General features: G+C 36.0%; 1 protein-coding gene and 1 long non-coding RNA gene across 5 annotated transcripts in view; one reads left to right on the plus strand and one right to left on the minus strand.

The window, feature by feature from the left end:
- Nucleotides 1-1,892: 1,892 nt before the first annotated feature.
- On the plus strand, nucleotides 1,893-3,081 carry LOC129754132 (uncharacterized). Of its 2 annotated transcripts, none has more exons than XR_008738975.1 (3): nucleotides 1,893-2,139; nucleotides 2,224-2,738; nucleotides 2,829-3,081. It is a non-coding gene; the product is annotated as an uncharacterized LOC129754132 (long non-coding RNA). The 2 variants fall into 2 exon arrangements; XR_008738972.1 differs by having other exon boundaries at nucleotides 1,893-2,461; nucleotides 2,520-2,738; nucleotides 2,829-3,065.
- Nucleotides 3,082-7,745: 4,664 nt separating this feature from the next.
- LOC129754070 (progestin and adipoQ receptor family member 4) overlaps nucleotides 7,746-15,772 on the minus strand; it is a 46,882-nt gene continuing 38,855 nt past the window's right edge. For all 3 annotated transcript variants that reach the window (XM_055749933.1, XM_055749940.1, XM_055749948.1), the window contains exon 7: nucleotides 7,746-8,457. In XM_055749933.1, coding sequence (XP_055605908.1) covers nucleotides 8,347-8,457 — 111 coding nt within the window. In that variant the 3' untranslated portion in view covers nucleotides 7,746-8,346. The remainder of the gene's footprint in view (nucleotides 8,458-15,772) is intronic.

Genomic DNA, 15,772 nt, shown 5'->3' on the forward strand with positions numbered 1-15,772 from the left:
TGTTTTGCTTTCAGCCAAAAACAGCTGTTTAATGTTTTGACAACAACGTTGAGAGTATTGGTGAACTTCTTGCAAAACTGACTTTCTTCTCAGGGCAACTCCGTCCGTTTTTCGAGCAAACCTAGGTTGCCTCCAGAGCAATAAATGAGCACGATGACAGCAGTTAGAGCGAACCTAGGTTGCCTCTGGTTTGCCTCCAGGTGAAAAAAATGCGGTATAAAAAAGCTTCGTTCAATGGTTGGTAAAAATCGGTTTCACCTGGTTTCTGTCAACTGATAGATGTTCATCGAACCAATGTTTTGGTCGAAACTAGTCAGGTCGTTATTCAATGGAGCAAGTATAAACTAGTCGATTAAATGTTGATATTTTTAATCTAAGGAATCTATTTTCCTAAAATAGTGGAATCAGTTCCGGGGAGTCTTCTTGACCGAAATCTTTTAACATGTATTATGTAGATTAGTGTGTTTAAAGTGAATGCTTTGTACTGTAAGGTATGAAGCGGTAAAAAGGGCATTAACTGGGTGTTGAGATAGTCAAAGAACTCAGAGTGTTAAGCTTGAGATTTATTTGGTTGGTTTTAGGGTTAAATCCTAGGTATGATGGACAGGCTAGATGTTTCAATTGTTTTTACAAAAGTGCACAATTGAGGCGCTTGGGATCAGAGGGGTGCAAGTGTCTAAATCAAAATTTCGAGAAAACGCGCTTCAAAGTGTGAAGGTGCTCAATTTTTCATATATTTTTCGAATTCGAGCAGTTTTGATTAAATCAAATAAGTGTTCAAAAAAAATTATAAAAAATCTAAGTTTTGCACCAGATGTACATTGAAACATGAAGAATCGTTAGGTATACTTAACTGAAAATTAATGATTTTAGCACTTGCACCCCTCTGATCCTGAGGGCCTCAATTATGAACGTTCTTCAATCAGTTGCTTTCCAATCAGTTAGGTGCAGACGTAAATGAATAACACTGAAAATGTTATCCGTTTTCAAACTGGTTGTGAAGCTGACTGATTCGTTCACCCAGAATGCACGCTACATAACAGCTCACACCTTGGTACCATGGTCGGGTATGATGTTTGCGACTACTAGATTTGTATCTATGCAATGGTGAATTAGCTATATAAACACATAATTTTATAAAACAACTGCTCGAATTTCGAGTAGAATAAAAAAAACCTACCATATGAAAAAGAGCTCGAATCCAATTTTCCAATGGACATTTCTTTTCTTAGTAAAACACAAGTGGTTTTCTGAATCAATATCATTGTTGTTGTTAATGGTACCTTTTTTTGGTTCTATTTATTTTTATCTCGTTTTATTAAATACCGCTTCTGTGTTACACTCGAAAGAAAAAAGGGGACAGCAGTGTCAAATTCTTGAAATAATATATATGTTCACCTGTCTAAGGTAGATTTTATGACTAGAATCTCGGGGGCTCTCTTAATTTTTAAGGTAACTGGTTTGTTTGTTGTTGTCGTTTTTCCTTACCTTGTTGTTGTTCTGCAAATAGAGGGTTTCAATTCAGTGTTTGTCGTGTTTGTGTGTGTGTGGTAATTTTTTTTACATAATTGTTTTCAATCTGTTTCGCAACTATATATTACACAATACTGATCCATGTGGTGTTGGTTGGGTTTTTTTTGAAGATTTTATGTTTTTTTTTTTCAATTGGGATTAATATTTGTTTGTTTTTTCTCTAGTTTTTAGTTTCACAAACCAAGACAAACTTTATGCAACTCTAGAACAGGAAAATTTTAACTGGTTTTAGTGTTATACGTTGTTGGTTTTTTTTTTCTAGAGTAATGTTTTAAAGTCTGACGTTTTTTTTTCAGGCTAATCGGTCTGCGGATGCACACGGAAAAATTGAGTTATTCATGAAACGTGTTGCGATTACACCTTCAAAAAACCTAAGCTGTTGTTGTTCAAAAATTGTATATCCCCAATTCAATTTTGGGTAGTTTAGGGTCACCAATATACAGATGTAAAGTAAAATTCGATTATTCAGCTCTGTATAAAAAGTTTGTTGTTGTTGGAAAGCTTTTTCAAGGGGATGTCAAAGCATAAAAATTTAGAAGTCGTTAGGATGATTTTTGTTTTCCATCGTTATTTTACGTTTTAATCGTCAATTTTAACTCGTGGAAGGTACGTACAATAATGTAACTTAATTCATAAATGAAATTGTTCGTTTTTAGGGAAGATGCTCACTCAATTTTTTTTGTTCTACAGCCGCCGGAAGAAATCATTCTTCGCACTAAAGAGAGTGCAATTTTCGCACATCTCCGAAAAGTTCCTCGCCCGTAAATCGGAAAGATCCACCGTTTAGTGCTCGAAATATGTTAAGGGCTTTGCAGGAGAAAAATTACCCCTGGTTGGAGCTACCCAATGTGCCTAATGACACATCCGGGGGAATACAATCTACAAATATACCGTTCTTTATGAGCTGCTCTAAAACACCGCTGCTTCCGTACGCTAAAAGAATTAAAATTCTGATGATAAATAATTAGCATCTTTTCCCTTTTCAGTTGCTCTACTGCATCCGCCCAAAGAACCTGGGCAAGCTGGAAACGGTCCGAAATCGCCGAAAGCAACATGTAACATCCCGCTCGTTTCCCTTGAGGGTGAACCCGATGATAGCGGCTATTCTTCAGACAAGGAGGATCGGGCGGATCAGCTTCTTCGATAATGGTGTGAGCACTGGAGGCCAAGTTCCAAATGTTACGCTCTCTTTTAGTGACGTTAAGGTAATATTCCTTATTTAATTACTAAAAAAAACTTATTTTTAAATGTTATCGGAAATTGACGAATCTAACCTAAAATTTGTTTGTTGGCAGGATGCGACGAAAAGCAGCCGTTAACATTATTCCGCGGGTAGAAATATTGGCCAACAGAACCATAGAGCTGGAAGCTGGAACGTTGGCGGGATAAGGAGCAAGCTAATTTTGTCGTTCCCAAAAAGTAGCCAAAATCTAACGGTAGTCATCTCTCCAACAAGAATGCCAATTCCGAAAAAAAAACAGTAATTCGACGATTTTAACGAGCCTACCAAGCAGCTCAAGATGGCCAGTTTGTCTTTATTTCTCAATAAATTATGATTACTACGCAAAAGAATAAATTTTTGTGGTTTTTTCCTCTATAAATTTTAAAACTTTCATTTTTGCTCAGAAATCACAAAAATGCATGGGCATCCCTGTGTCGAAATATACAGAATTGACTAATCGAGTGAAAGCTCGCAAATGTGTAAAAGCTCTTTGCACACACTCTGCGTATAACGCCCAAAGTTAAAACTAAGTGGAGACACTTTTCTTGAAACTGTATGGATTTTTATACAGAATCGAGTAACTTTGGTTACCGTGCACAACATCCGTGTACTTTATCTAAGCCTCTAACGCGTGTGTGTTTGTTTCTTTTTTCGTGTAGTTTCTGTTGAGTAATTTAAAATGTCCTAATCAGTGGTGTGAATTCTAAGGAAAGAGAGATTTAAGCGTTTCATTTTTTTTGTCCATATATACTTTTTGTTGCAAAAAGAGCATATCGATTTTTATCTGGTTATTTTTCGCGAGATAATTTGGAGAAATATTATGCCAAAAGCCGAAGTTCCATTAAAATTTTTGTTTTTTTTTTAAATTTTATGTTATGCCTTCGGTAGGAGGAAGGAGGGCGGGGGTAAGTTCATCTATTTGGTATTCAATTGTCTCCCGTGTTTTTTCTTTAAACATTTACTAGCTTCGTTTTTAATTGTAAATTTTATAATTATATCACAAGATGTTTTTCAGTTTGTTAATAATTCATTCCTAGTATTTTTGTTTTATTTTGTTTTTAAGTAGCAGAGTAGATCTACCGATATATTTTTATTTAAATATTAGTTGCTTTCCATGTTTTGAGATTCTAAAATTATACTTATCGGAGCGAATTTCTTTTAGTTTACTTTGCTATTTAAAGCAGGAGAATTTATTCATCTTCCGTAATGCTACTTCCTAATGCTATCTCTAAGTTTTCGTTTTAATTGGCGTACATTTTACAGCGTTTACTGCTCTAGTTCATAATATTTTTATTTAATTGTTGATTTGTTTCCATGTTTCTTTTTTTAATAAAAGTACAACAAAGGTTTGATATATAATCAACTGAACTTTTCTAATGATTGGATGATATGTTATTATTTGTCGTATGATTGTTGTTGTGGAAACTAATGACAAACAAACAAACAAATTATTTATTTCTTCGAGTGGCTCCAGAGAGTAGTATCCAAATTATGACACTTTTCAATACCAAAAGTTGATACCGATTGTATGTTTAGTTGTTCAAGTTCACTTTGTTATTATTAGACAACAATGTTGGAAAAATCATCATTTGTAATAAACAAACAATTTCTCTCTGGAGCCACCCTTGTAAACTACTACTTCTAAGAGTTATTCCCTTCTCTAAATTAAAACGGATTCGATGGTTTTTCTAGATAAACATTAACAGAATTACAAACAAAAGCAATGAGTTAAGCTTCTTTACAGCTCTTTTAGCTGTTATAATTTCGAGACACAATTATCAAATAGGTTTTTCAATAAGATTTGTTTTAGATTCGATTACGACTTCCTTTTTGTTTTCTTTTATTATTTTTTAACTTACTGCATCCCTAAATAACTATATATTATAGTTTTATTGCTTCCATTTTGTTATGTTTACTTTCTGCTAGAGAGCTCATCTCACGCGAAATTTATCTACATAGAAGAACTAATGGTTTTCGGTTTTTTTTTTCAAATTTTGTTCGTTTCTCTCTTCATGCTTTTTCTTTTGTTTGTTTGGTATAAATAGCTTTTTCAATGCCAAGCGACGTTGAGCTTACTGGGTTTGATTTTTGTTTTGGTTGTTACTCTTTTAATTGCTACTTACGACTTTATTGGTCAATGTTTGCATCACCAGATGTGTATTACATTCATTGTTGCAACAAGTTGATGCGGGTGTTTGTTTGTTTCTCTTTTATACAAATTAAAAATTATGACTCAGACCGCAGTTCATTAGCCCTATGTATTTGTTTAGTGTTGAGATACAAAATTGAAAAATAAATGATTTTATATTTTGCAGATAAAGGCTTCCTAAATGATGTACACAATTTATCTAACTAGTTTTTTTTTACTAAATATACGCTGGTGGAATGTAGCTAAGCGAAAAGTTCGTAAGAAAAAAGAAGCAAATGAGTATTTGAAAAAATCTGGTTTAAAACAAGTGTCAGACTAGAAACAAGACTAGATTAAAACTTAATTTAAAACTTAACATACTTAAGAGAAAGGCAGATAAATTGAAACGTTCTTAATCTTGATCCAATCCAATGGCTCACAATTCTCAAAATTAAAGGTCAAATCCACACAAGAACTTTTTCTTCGTGTACGTACAGTTAAAAGATCCTTTTTCCTGAAATTTAACAGCATTTTTTTTTTAAATTGAATGGTCCTACGACTTGAAAATCAGTTTTTCATTAAAAATAATGCACCACAGATTGTGCTCTTGCTGATGCTGATACAAGTTTCTGTTTGAAAAAAAAAACGCCTGAATGTATACCTCTTAACATGAGCTGAATTTGTTCGTACTCGATTCGCTGTTGATATTTTTTATCAGGTTTCGTATTCTTCAGCCTATTTAAGAATCTACCTATAATTAGGCTGAAACTTAACCTGCATTGCTCATATTTGATCGAGTGAGTGATGAACTTTAAAATTCCAAAAATTTAAAATAGCAGTTCTTCTGATCAATCGATCGGAATTAATCGATTTGAAAAAAAAATTAACTCAATTTATAAGACAAAAGTAAATATTTTTCTGAATATGGTGTGACTACATGGTGTGACTTATCCACCATGTAGGTATGTTCTGAGAAAGAAAACGCCTGAATGTATACTCCATTCTCATTTCACTGGTGGTGCTATTACAGGACACGACACTTAACGAATTAAATAAAACTTCTTTTCTGACTTTTGGGCTTGCTGTTGCTTTGCGTACATTTTTTTTTTAACTTAACGCGAGAGCATCTACAGTTGATTCGTTGCTCCTGATGTTATCTACTGTGTTTTTATGTTTCTTAATTCTGGTTCTGGATATCCGTCTGGTTTGGCCAATATAGACGGGCGGGCAGATTTGACATGGAATCTCATAAATTCTAGATCTCTCTACCGGTGGAACTTTGTCTTTCAGGGAAACCAATCGATCTTTCAAAGCGTTTCAACTTTTGTCAGCAACTTCCAGAGGTTTAGATAGAATATTTTGGATACTGTTTATCAGTGTCGGGTGGTACGGCAGGCTGACTCTTTTGAGATTCATCTCTTTCTGGTTTGAATGTGGTTGCGTTGCTTTTTCCTTTCATGTTTCGGAGGATTTTGCTAAAAAATTACGATAAATAATTTGTTAATAACCCATTCAATTCACCAGCCAGCGAAATTTTTGGCTTATCTTATTCAAACTCGTGGCATTCCGTTGGTATGTTGAGCAGAATGAAAGGTAGCTTGCTTTTGCGCTCCAAAGAGGTTTGATCCAACCGTAACATAGCGATCTGTTGACGTGGGTTTACAATAAATTTCGAATTTTACTGTGTTTTCTTAACAGGTCACTTCTTTTTCGACGGCGAATTTAATCGAACTAAGCTGGTTGTTTGAAACTTCGAGTGTCTGCAGGAGATACCGTTCCATTTCAGTGGCGAAGAAATCGTGAACTTAACGTCACCAAACACTAGGGAAAAGTTTTTCCCGTTTTTCGAGTTCAGTTTCGAAGTCACCCATAAAAAGTTCAGCCTGAAGGGTAAATAACTTACCCCGAATCAGGAAGTTATTCTGATTCACACAAATCTTGGCTACGGTTACGTACACTACTATTTGGTTTGCAGGTTCTCGGCGTCGCCCCAGGTGTCTGCGAAGGCTGCGTAAGGCGTCAAAAATAGGGACGCTGGGGAAAAGTGCGTAGACATCAAACGAGACTAAAATATCTCCTCGATGCACTTTAAAACCCTTCAGGTTGTCAACTAGCTCAACAGATTTAAGGACACTCTTGCCGTGCCTAACTGGATTCTTCCGCATTTCTTCTACCAACTACGCTACCATTTTTTCGGTTGGTGTGCAAATGTTTAAGTAAATGGGCCGCATTGTGATTGGGTTAAGGGAAATGCTGTTGTGATTTTGGACAGGAAAGACTACGATAACAAGCTCACAACAAGATTCGGGCCATGAAAAACGTTAAGCGTCGTGTCCTGTTTTACGTCATGTGTTATTTGTGTATACTCCATAACAGAACTGGTTATATTTTTTTATCAGTTTTCGTAATCTTCAGCCCGTTTAGTCTCATCAGAACCTAATAAGAATTTTTATCAAAATTTTCAATGCATGGATTTACATTTTTATCAACTCATGAATTTTCCATGAATAAGATTGGTGAAAAACATCAGCATCGATTTGCGTTGACATGAAACGGATTTTACCTGAAACAAACTCTTACCAAAAAAAACCTGAATATAGAATTCTAAACTTCTGAGTGGCTAACGTCTCAATAATTCAACTTATACAAGTCTCGACTAGTTCAAATTGCTTTCGAAAACGTTAATTGTATAGAATAGTTCATGATTTTCGAACAATCACATAAATCTAACAAAAATCTGTATAGAACTCTCTGGAGCCACAACTCTTCTCTTGGTGGAAAAGAGGTTTTTATTCAAACATCTTCTTAATCTGGAAAACGACAATTTTGATTCCAAATTTCTATGACAAACTGTTAAAAACATGGTTTCAAGGTAAATTTCGTCCAGTAAATTTTTGACTGGTGATTTTTAGATTGTGAAGACTAATTCATTTCAATCATATTACTGCACAATAAACTCAAACTGAAAATCAACAGCTTTTGTTCTAGTTCTGTTTTAATAGATGCATTCAAAATGAGAGGTTCTCGGGCTTTTCACTAAAATCTGGATTCAGCTTCTTTCCTATCAACTGACGATGGATTTTTAGATCTAAAACTTCTGTACATCCGAAATAAAATCCTACAATTAAAAAACAAAATCTAAAGAAAACAAACTTAAGCGGGTAAACTTTTCGAAATTTTTTGTTCCAAAAAAAGCCCATTTCGTAGTAGGTTTCTACCTTTGGGCTGAGGGACTTGGCGATCAAGGTTTTTTTTTCCTTTTAACTTTTTCGGAGAACATTCCGGTCGCTTTTTAACACCTTCACTGGGAACTGACCCATGTGGATCTTGATAAAGGATCGAGAGAATCAGCTAATTAACCCAGGGATGATCGTACGACCAACAAAAGTTCAGCTAGGCCCTTGAATGGCGGGGAACGACGATCTTCCTCGCGACACTTGCAGCTTGTACTCGATTTAGGCGGTCATAGCTCCAGATGCGAACCATTTATGGCGTCTATGTTCATCGCTGAGGTTAGGTTGTTGGATCCGGTACACTCGGCCCGCTGCATCCATTCGATGTCGCGGAGGGTGGCCTGCGGAGATGGACGAGATAATAAATTATTGTAGATGAAAAATAGAAGAAGAAAAAACTCAAAACTCAAATGTTGCATGTAAAATATTTCTTCGATGTTCAGCAAGAGGGACATACGATGACAAATGGGACGGAAAATGGTCCCATCTTTGAGGCGTCTCTTAAATTGGTCCCCCGGGAAAGGGACACCCAAATAGTATAGTTGACTGACTGACTGTGGCTTCGGTTTTGTTCTTGAGGCGACGGTAAATGGGACGCATTTATTATGATTATTATTTTGGCCAGTTTGCCCGGTTGCTTCTTGGAACAAGGTACAGAATATTCGAACAAGGAAGTTGGGAGGAGTTTTGGTTTTTGTTTCCCTACTTTAACTTGACATAGTGGTTGGGGAAGTAAAATTATGCAAATAACTATCGATTTGTGGACCAATTCTTTCTAGCTATGAATAATTAGAAGAAAATCTACATAGAAATAGAGTTTGATCGAAAACAACTTGAATGCAAATGTATTTTTGATTCTATCGTGGCGTTCTATCTTTTAAAAAAAGTGTTAAAAACATTCACAAAGCGGATGCAAGTTTCAGCGGACGCACAATGGAAGTACAAAAGGTTTAAACTTTTATGATTAAATTCAAATAGAAGAAAAATCCTTTTTCCGGTTCCGCTGAGCTGATTGGCTTAGTTTAGTAACATTTACTGCTGTCGGTAAGCTGGAATATAAACTTTTTAGAAGATGAATAAATGACAAAAAAGTGCAAAAATTATAAAAATGAAAAACACAAAAACTTTAAAATGGCAAAAATGACAAAATTACAAACTGACACAAATGATAAATTAACAAATACAATCTGTAACTGTACCAAATGTATGTAGGTCAATTCTATTATTTGCTTTATCCAGCAGATGTAAAAATCTACACAAGACAAATTCAAGTTGTAACCAATTCTATCAAATTCAGATATGTTTCACCCTTAGATTACAAGTTTTTTAAAATAATTTTCTTTCTTTTAATTGTGTTTTTCTATTTCTTACAAAATAATTTCAATTAAATTTTAAATTGATCTTTTTGTTTAATCATATTGAAAGTAAACATTAAATACTACTGGTACTAATTGTACCACCTGAATTGGAAAAAGCTTCCAATACACATTTTGTTTTCAAAAATAGGGGTTACTGGTCTTTGCTATACTTAAATATTGCTCAAATCTCTACGGAGTATGTCATTTAGCCTCAGTAGCTGGACCATTACAGGAGATAGCCGAAAAAAAACAGTTCCGAGTCGTGCTTCCAAGAAATACCAGCAAGTAGTACAAATCTTGTAAGTCGTGGTGCCGGAAGCCACGAAAGGTTGACGGACCGGTACCAATGAAGGTTACCATGTCAGGAACCAGGTGGTGATTGTCGAGCCAGCAGCCACTGGAGGACTGTCGGATCGGAAAGCCAAGTAGAGGTCGTTCGGGCTGAAATCACTGGAAGGCGTCAGGCTTCAGGGAAGGCATCGAGGTGCAGGGAAAGCTTCAAACCGCAGCAAGAGGGCCAAGACCAGAAGTCAACTGGAAGGTCATCGAATTGGAGCCAGATGATGGTCGTCGGATCAGGTACCATGGAGGGTCGTTGGACCAGGAGCTAATTGGGAGGTCGTCGGACATGAAAGCCAATTGGAGGTCGCCGAGCCAGCAATCATGGAAGATCGACAGGCCGGAGCCACCGGCAGATCGTCGAGCCCGAAAGGTCATCGAGCTACAACAGGGGCGGGAGTGTCGTTGAAATGGAGGCGGCGATAGAGGTCCGGTGCGTGAGTTGAAGTGGAACAGTTCCATCTTCAGGAGTAGACGCCGGAGACTGTTGGGAGTGTTGATCGTCTCATCGTTGCTATCCATGAGGTGATAAACAACACAAACAAGATGTGTTTTTATCACAAATAAACAACTGGAAATTTAACCCTTTGAATTATATAGATGCATACACATTGGTAAGTTATAAATAAAAGCATTCACCAGCAAGTACCTAGTACAGATCTCTCAATTCAACTACCCAAGTGCGCTAAAACGCATCATGCCTCTCGTGAAACCACTGATGAAGTGGTTTACGAAACTTTTTGTATCGAAAAAGTAAAAACCGTCGAAAACATCTGTATCTTATATAGCTTTGAGCAGAGGTGATGAGTTTTGAACAGAATTATTGTTTTGTTAAAAAATGTCCTTTGACTTACTCTGGTTTTTTCACATATTCTCATTTAGCACTATAATCTTTTTTTAGAAGTGTGATACTTTTTCTCCCAGGCCAAATATATTCTGCATGCAGAAAAAATCCAAAATATGAGCGCTAATAATCGTATTAGCAGCTTTGCCTACTAGCGACACGTCTCATACGTCGCGACGCATACAGGGGTAAATGCATCTAATAACTGATTATTTGCGAACAAACGGTAAACGGTAGACATTTGATGATTTCGTAACATTTTTATATTTTTTGATGATCTATCAAATTCTTGAAAGAAAAAAGTTATTTAATTTTATGAAGAGATTAACCACCGTAATTTTTGTTTGTTACTTTGATTTATCGGCCTAGCGGTGAAAAGTGATGTCCTTTTTAGTAGGGACATCTAAAGATTATGAAATTTTTTTTTTATATAGATGGATAGAAGGTTAGAAGAAATGAAAGATGGTGAAAATGAGCGGGTAGAATTTGTCTAGAAGCATTACCATCACATACCAAATTTTTGTTCCTCACGAGCCTACTACTATGAAGTGGTAGATACAGATAGAGTTGCATCTACCACCACACATTAGTAGGCTTAGCGTGGTCCGCCCCACAAGCGAGAACTTGTTCGTCCGCACTACAAGTTCTCGCTTGTGGGGCGGACCACGCTAAGCCTACTAATGTGTGGTGGTAGATGCAACTCTATCTGTATCTACCACTTCATAGTAGTAGGCTCGTGAGGAACAAAAATTTGGTATGTGATGGTAATGCTTCTAGACAAATTCTACCCGCTCATTTTCACCATCTTTCATTTCTTCTAACCTTCTATCCATCTATATAAAAAAAAAAAAAAATTTCATAATCTTTAGATGTCCCTACTAAAAAGGACATCACTTTTCACCGCTAGGCCGATAAATCAAAGTAACGAAAAAAGTTATTTTCCACCTGGAAGCGAGATAAAAAAATTATTTCTTGAAATAATTAGTTTAGAGACTTGATGTCTTCACAAAAGTTGTAGATCTCATTATTTTAAGTAACTTTGTTAAATTAATATATCAATGGAAAGCCAATAACTTGACCAACAAAACCCACTCAAAAAATTATCCGAACTCGTCCGAACTCTTAAGGTTATAACTTACTGAAAAAAGGCATTATTTTGGATATTTTGTAGTATATTTCCTTTCTTAGTTGAAATATGTATTTGAAACGTTCCGCAAAATTGTGTGTTTCAACAATTTGAACAACTTTCTCAAATATACCAAGTTTGTAAATCGAATGCTAAAAAATATATTAAATAAAAACTCAAAATTACTTGTTAAAATGCTCGTTATTTTTAAAATGCTCGTAACTTTTATGATTTTCATGCGATCTTGATGATGTCTTTAACAAATTTGCTAAAAATAATGAGATCTACAACTTTTGTGAAGACATCAAGTCTCTAAACTAATTATTTCAAGAAATAATTTTTTATCTCCCTTCCAGGTGGAAAAATCACTTTTTTCTTTCAAGAATTTGATGAATCATCAAAAAATATAAAAATGTTGCGAAGACATCAAATGTCTACCGTTTACCGTGTGTCCGCAAATAATTTTGATCGCTTATTGGGTGCATTTACCCCTGTGTGCGACGTTGAAAATATTAACGACGCTGCGCGAGTTTCCTAGGAGACATGAAGCATGCGATTGATCATCTAAGGAAAATGCACAGTAAATAAGATAAACAATGTTCGAGTACTACATAAAAATCGCCTACTGGTCTGAAAAAAGAAAAACAAACCTGTGAATGACAGGAATTTCGCTAGTTAAAAAGCGTCGCTAGTCCTACTGTCGCTATCCGGTTTGGTGCTATACACATAATATTTCTTGCGAAGCAATATCTTGAGAGCCTCGTTCTTCAGTAAGAGCAATTTCACTGGTGTTGGGAAAAAGTGTTAGAAATTTTGACACTTACGGCACATTTTAAAATTTTGCCATGTAAAAACATTTTCAAGATCTGTGGCCTTCTAGTTTTTTTACAACACGTGTTGTATTTTCGTATGCTGTGATGCAAAAATAGCAATATTTCTATCACATACGGCTGAAATAGAAACAGTTTGTAAAAAAATACAACGCCCTAAGATCTTGAAAACATTTTTGCATGGTAAAATTTTCAAAATGTCAAAATTTCTACCACTTTCTTCCAACACCAGTAAACTTGCTCTATGAGATTCAATGATATAAAAATAAGTTCATCGCAAATCATTCTATTTGAAGATTGACCATGATTGTTTCATTGACATTTGTATGTATGTATGTATGTATGTATGAGAACCCACCAGTGGCTGATAGGTCTTTCGACCCGAGGCGGTACGGGAAGTCTCGATCGCACATTCAAATATTGTTCATGCTTAACTCATCAACAATAATTGCAGCACAACCAAGGGGTCCGTTACCACTGGCTTGGGACAGGTTTGACTCATCTTACTTCCTTCAAACTGTTCGAAACAAATAAAGAATCCTGAAAAGGTACCTGAGTAACCTAATCATGATTTTAAATTTGCCGAGATACTCCGGCTGGCTTGAACCCACAATCCATTGTATATCAGTTTTCCGATCGTTTGATGTCCTGTCCATTCCCCCCCACAAAACCCCATAATAGAGTTAAGCTATTTAACATGTAGTTATTTATATCGTTGATCATAATTTAAACTTACCACACCATCAATACAAAAGAAATTATCACGGATACTTATCTTTCTGTTGCAAACTTTTAATTTCCAGGTCACAGTAAGCGTGATTTAGACGACATTTAGACAGCCGCATGCACAGAAAAGGAAAACAACTGTTTCCAAGCCATCACAAATTTTGGATTACTGGGGTTAATATTTGAACAAACAAATGCCCACACATAGGTATTGTTTCTATACTTGAACCCTTGACTTCCCTTTTTAGCGGTGAAATACACTGCCATTTAATCATCGTACATACAAGATTCCATTTTCAAAGAGATCCTTCTTCAGGAGACCATTGCACCAGCTCCGACACAAACGTTTTTCTGTTTCAGAAGAAATGCTCTCATGAATCGCGTTAAAGTACCTCCTCTAGGCTCCTTTTTCTCAGCGGGTCAATTAAAAAAAAAGTTACAATTTTAGTTTTAAGCACCATTTTCGATTAAATCCAGGGAAGTACACACCCGAAATCGAATAGCAGTAATTTTCTTTTTGGCCAAACTATTGGCGGACTTTTCATAGAAAACAGCGACAGATTTGGGGGTAAATCACTAGTGAAAATGGCTCATTCACAAGATCACCCACGCTGGGGGAATAACTCGTTTCACTTATAACAATATCACTATCATGAAATGTATTGGTCGCCAATGTTGTTATCTTCCCTATCAAACAAAAGAAATTCGCCCGAAAACAAACTCAAAAGTAACTTTTAAAACATATTTAATGAAACATTTTACGGAGCTCGAAAAAAAACGCGTGCTGATGATGATTGTCCCAACTTATTCTACACAAATTCTACTAAATGTACTACTGTCTTCATGAAATTTTCCACATCGAGATCAGCGCACAGGTCACTTCACTATTAGGTCTCATAATTTTCACAATTTCACAAGGTTCAACTTCACAATTTTACAATTACTTTGAATTTTCGAGCAATAAAATTTTATTTTTCAGAGCTCCTGCAAACACGTCATATCTCAACCATGATTGTTTCATTGACATTTTCCTAGTAACTTTAAATTAGGCCTGGACGACAGTTACACTTTCCAGCAAGAAACGAAAACACATACCGTGACCGGCCCTAATTCTGCGCAGTCCCAAACTCTGCGCATTTTCATATTCAAACAAAAATATTTCAAGATGTGATGAACAAAATATCAATGAAACAAGCTGAATCCCTTCAGTTACTGTTTATCTTCAAAATGCTTCCAATTATTTTGAAATCTGATGAATTGTTCGCGAGAAATGGAAAAAATCAAAATAAATGTAGGAAGCAAACGTTGAAAAATGGCCGCCGTTAGCAGTACAGCTTAAGTGTTATGAAAATAAAAAGATCAAATGAAACAGTGTTAAACACAGTTAAACACAGGTTAAATCATTCTGAACATGACTGCTAAAAATTTGAGAAAAAAATGGGTTTTTAAAATCAAAACAATGATTTTACAAATGCGCAGAATTTGACACCATTTGTTTAGTTATGTTCCTAATGCGCAGAATGAAAATCACCGGAGAGAACTGATGTTAAAGCTGCAAGGAATTGAATGCAGGGAGTTAGGAGACTTTTAAATACAGTTTTCTAATAAGTTTTATGAAGATTGGGTACTCGTAAAGTTTTTGGGAGTTTCTTAGGAATCCCTTCGAAGCTATATGTGTTGTCGACAAGAAAATCTTGATTTGCGTTCTCTATCGTTTTCGCGTGTTAATCGTTCAGTCCCAACTGTACAGACTGTTCCGACGTACAGAAGCAGTTCCGGCGGGCCACAAAATCGCCCCAGCTGGGGGAACTACGCGAAGCTTCTCTCGGTTCATCCGCTCACTGGCACTCGTTGACTAACTGATACTGACTGATAGCAAGCCAAATGAAGCAGCGCGCAGTTCCCCAGCTGGGGCGATTTTGTGGCCCGCCGGCTGCTTCTGTATGTCGGAATAAGCTGCACTACACACCAACGAAACAAGTTAATTTGACCAGATCCGGCGAAGAACATGGTCGGTCAACAAATATTTGGTAAGCGAGCTGCAGGGAAAAAGCACCTGCAAGTAACACATAGCAAGTGTAAGAAATAAATAGTGAAAGAAAGTGTCACATAAGCATCAAAGATCCAAGGCTTGAATTGGCCCTTTTTCATAATTTGCAATATTTTACTAAGCGTAAAACAAGCTTTTTAATACGTTTTAATTATTTCAAATGTTTGTGTTACCAGCACGGAATGGTATATTGGTTTTATTTGGGTGCGCAGAATATGGGACATATGCGCAGAATTAGGAACAAATAGAAAATAGTGCGCAGAATAAGGGTCACCTGCATTTTTTCCAAATGTTGTAAATAATCCACATTCTTTCTTCAAAATTGAGCTCTCATTATTTTTGCCGTTAAGTTTGTTAGTTAGCCCAACTGTACACAAAATTTT

The sequence above is a fragment of the Uranotaenia lowii genome, chromosome 1, assembly GCF_029784155.1.
Source record: "Uranotaenia lowii strain MFRU-FL chromosome 1, ASM2978415v1, whole genome shotgun sequence".
NCBI lineage: Eukaryota > Metazoa > Arthropoda > Insecta > Diptera > Culicidae > Uranotaenia > Uranotaenia lowii.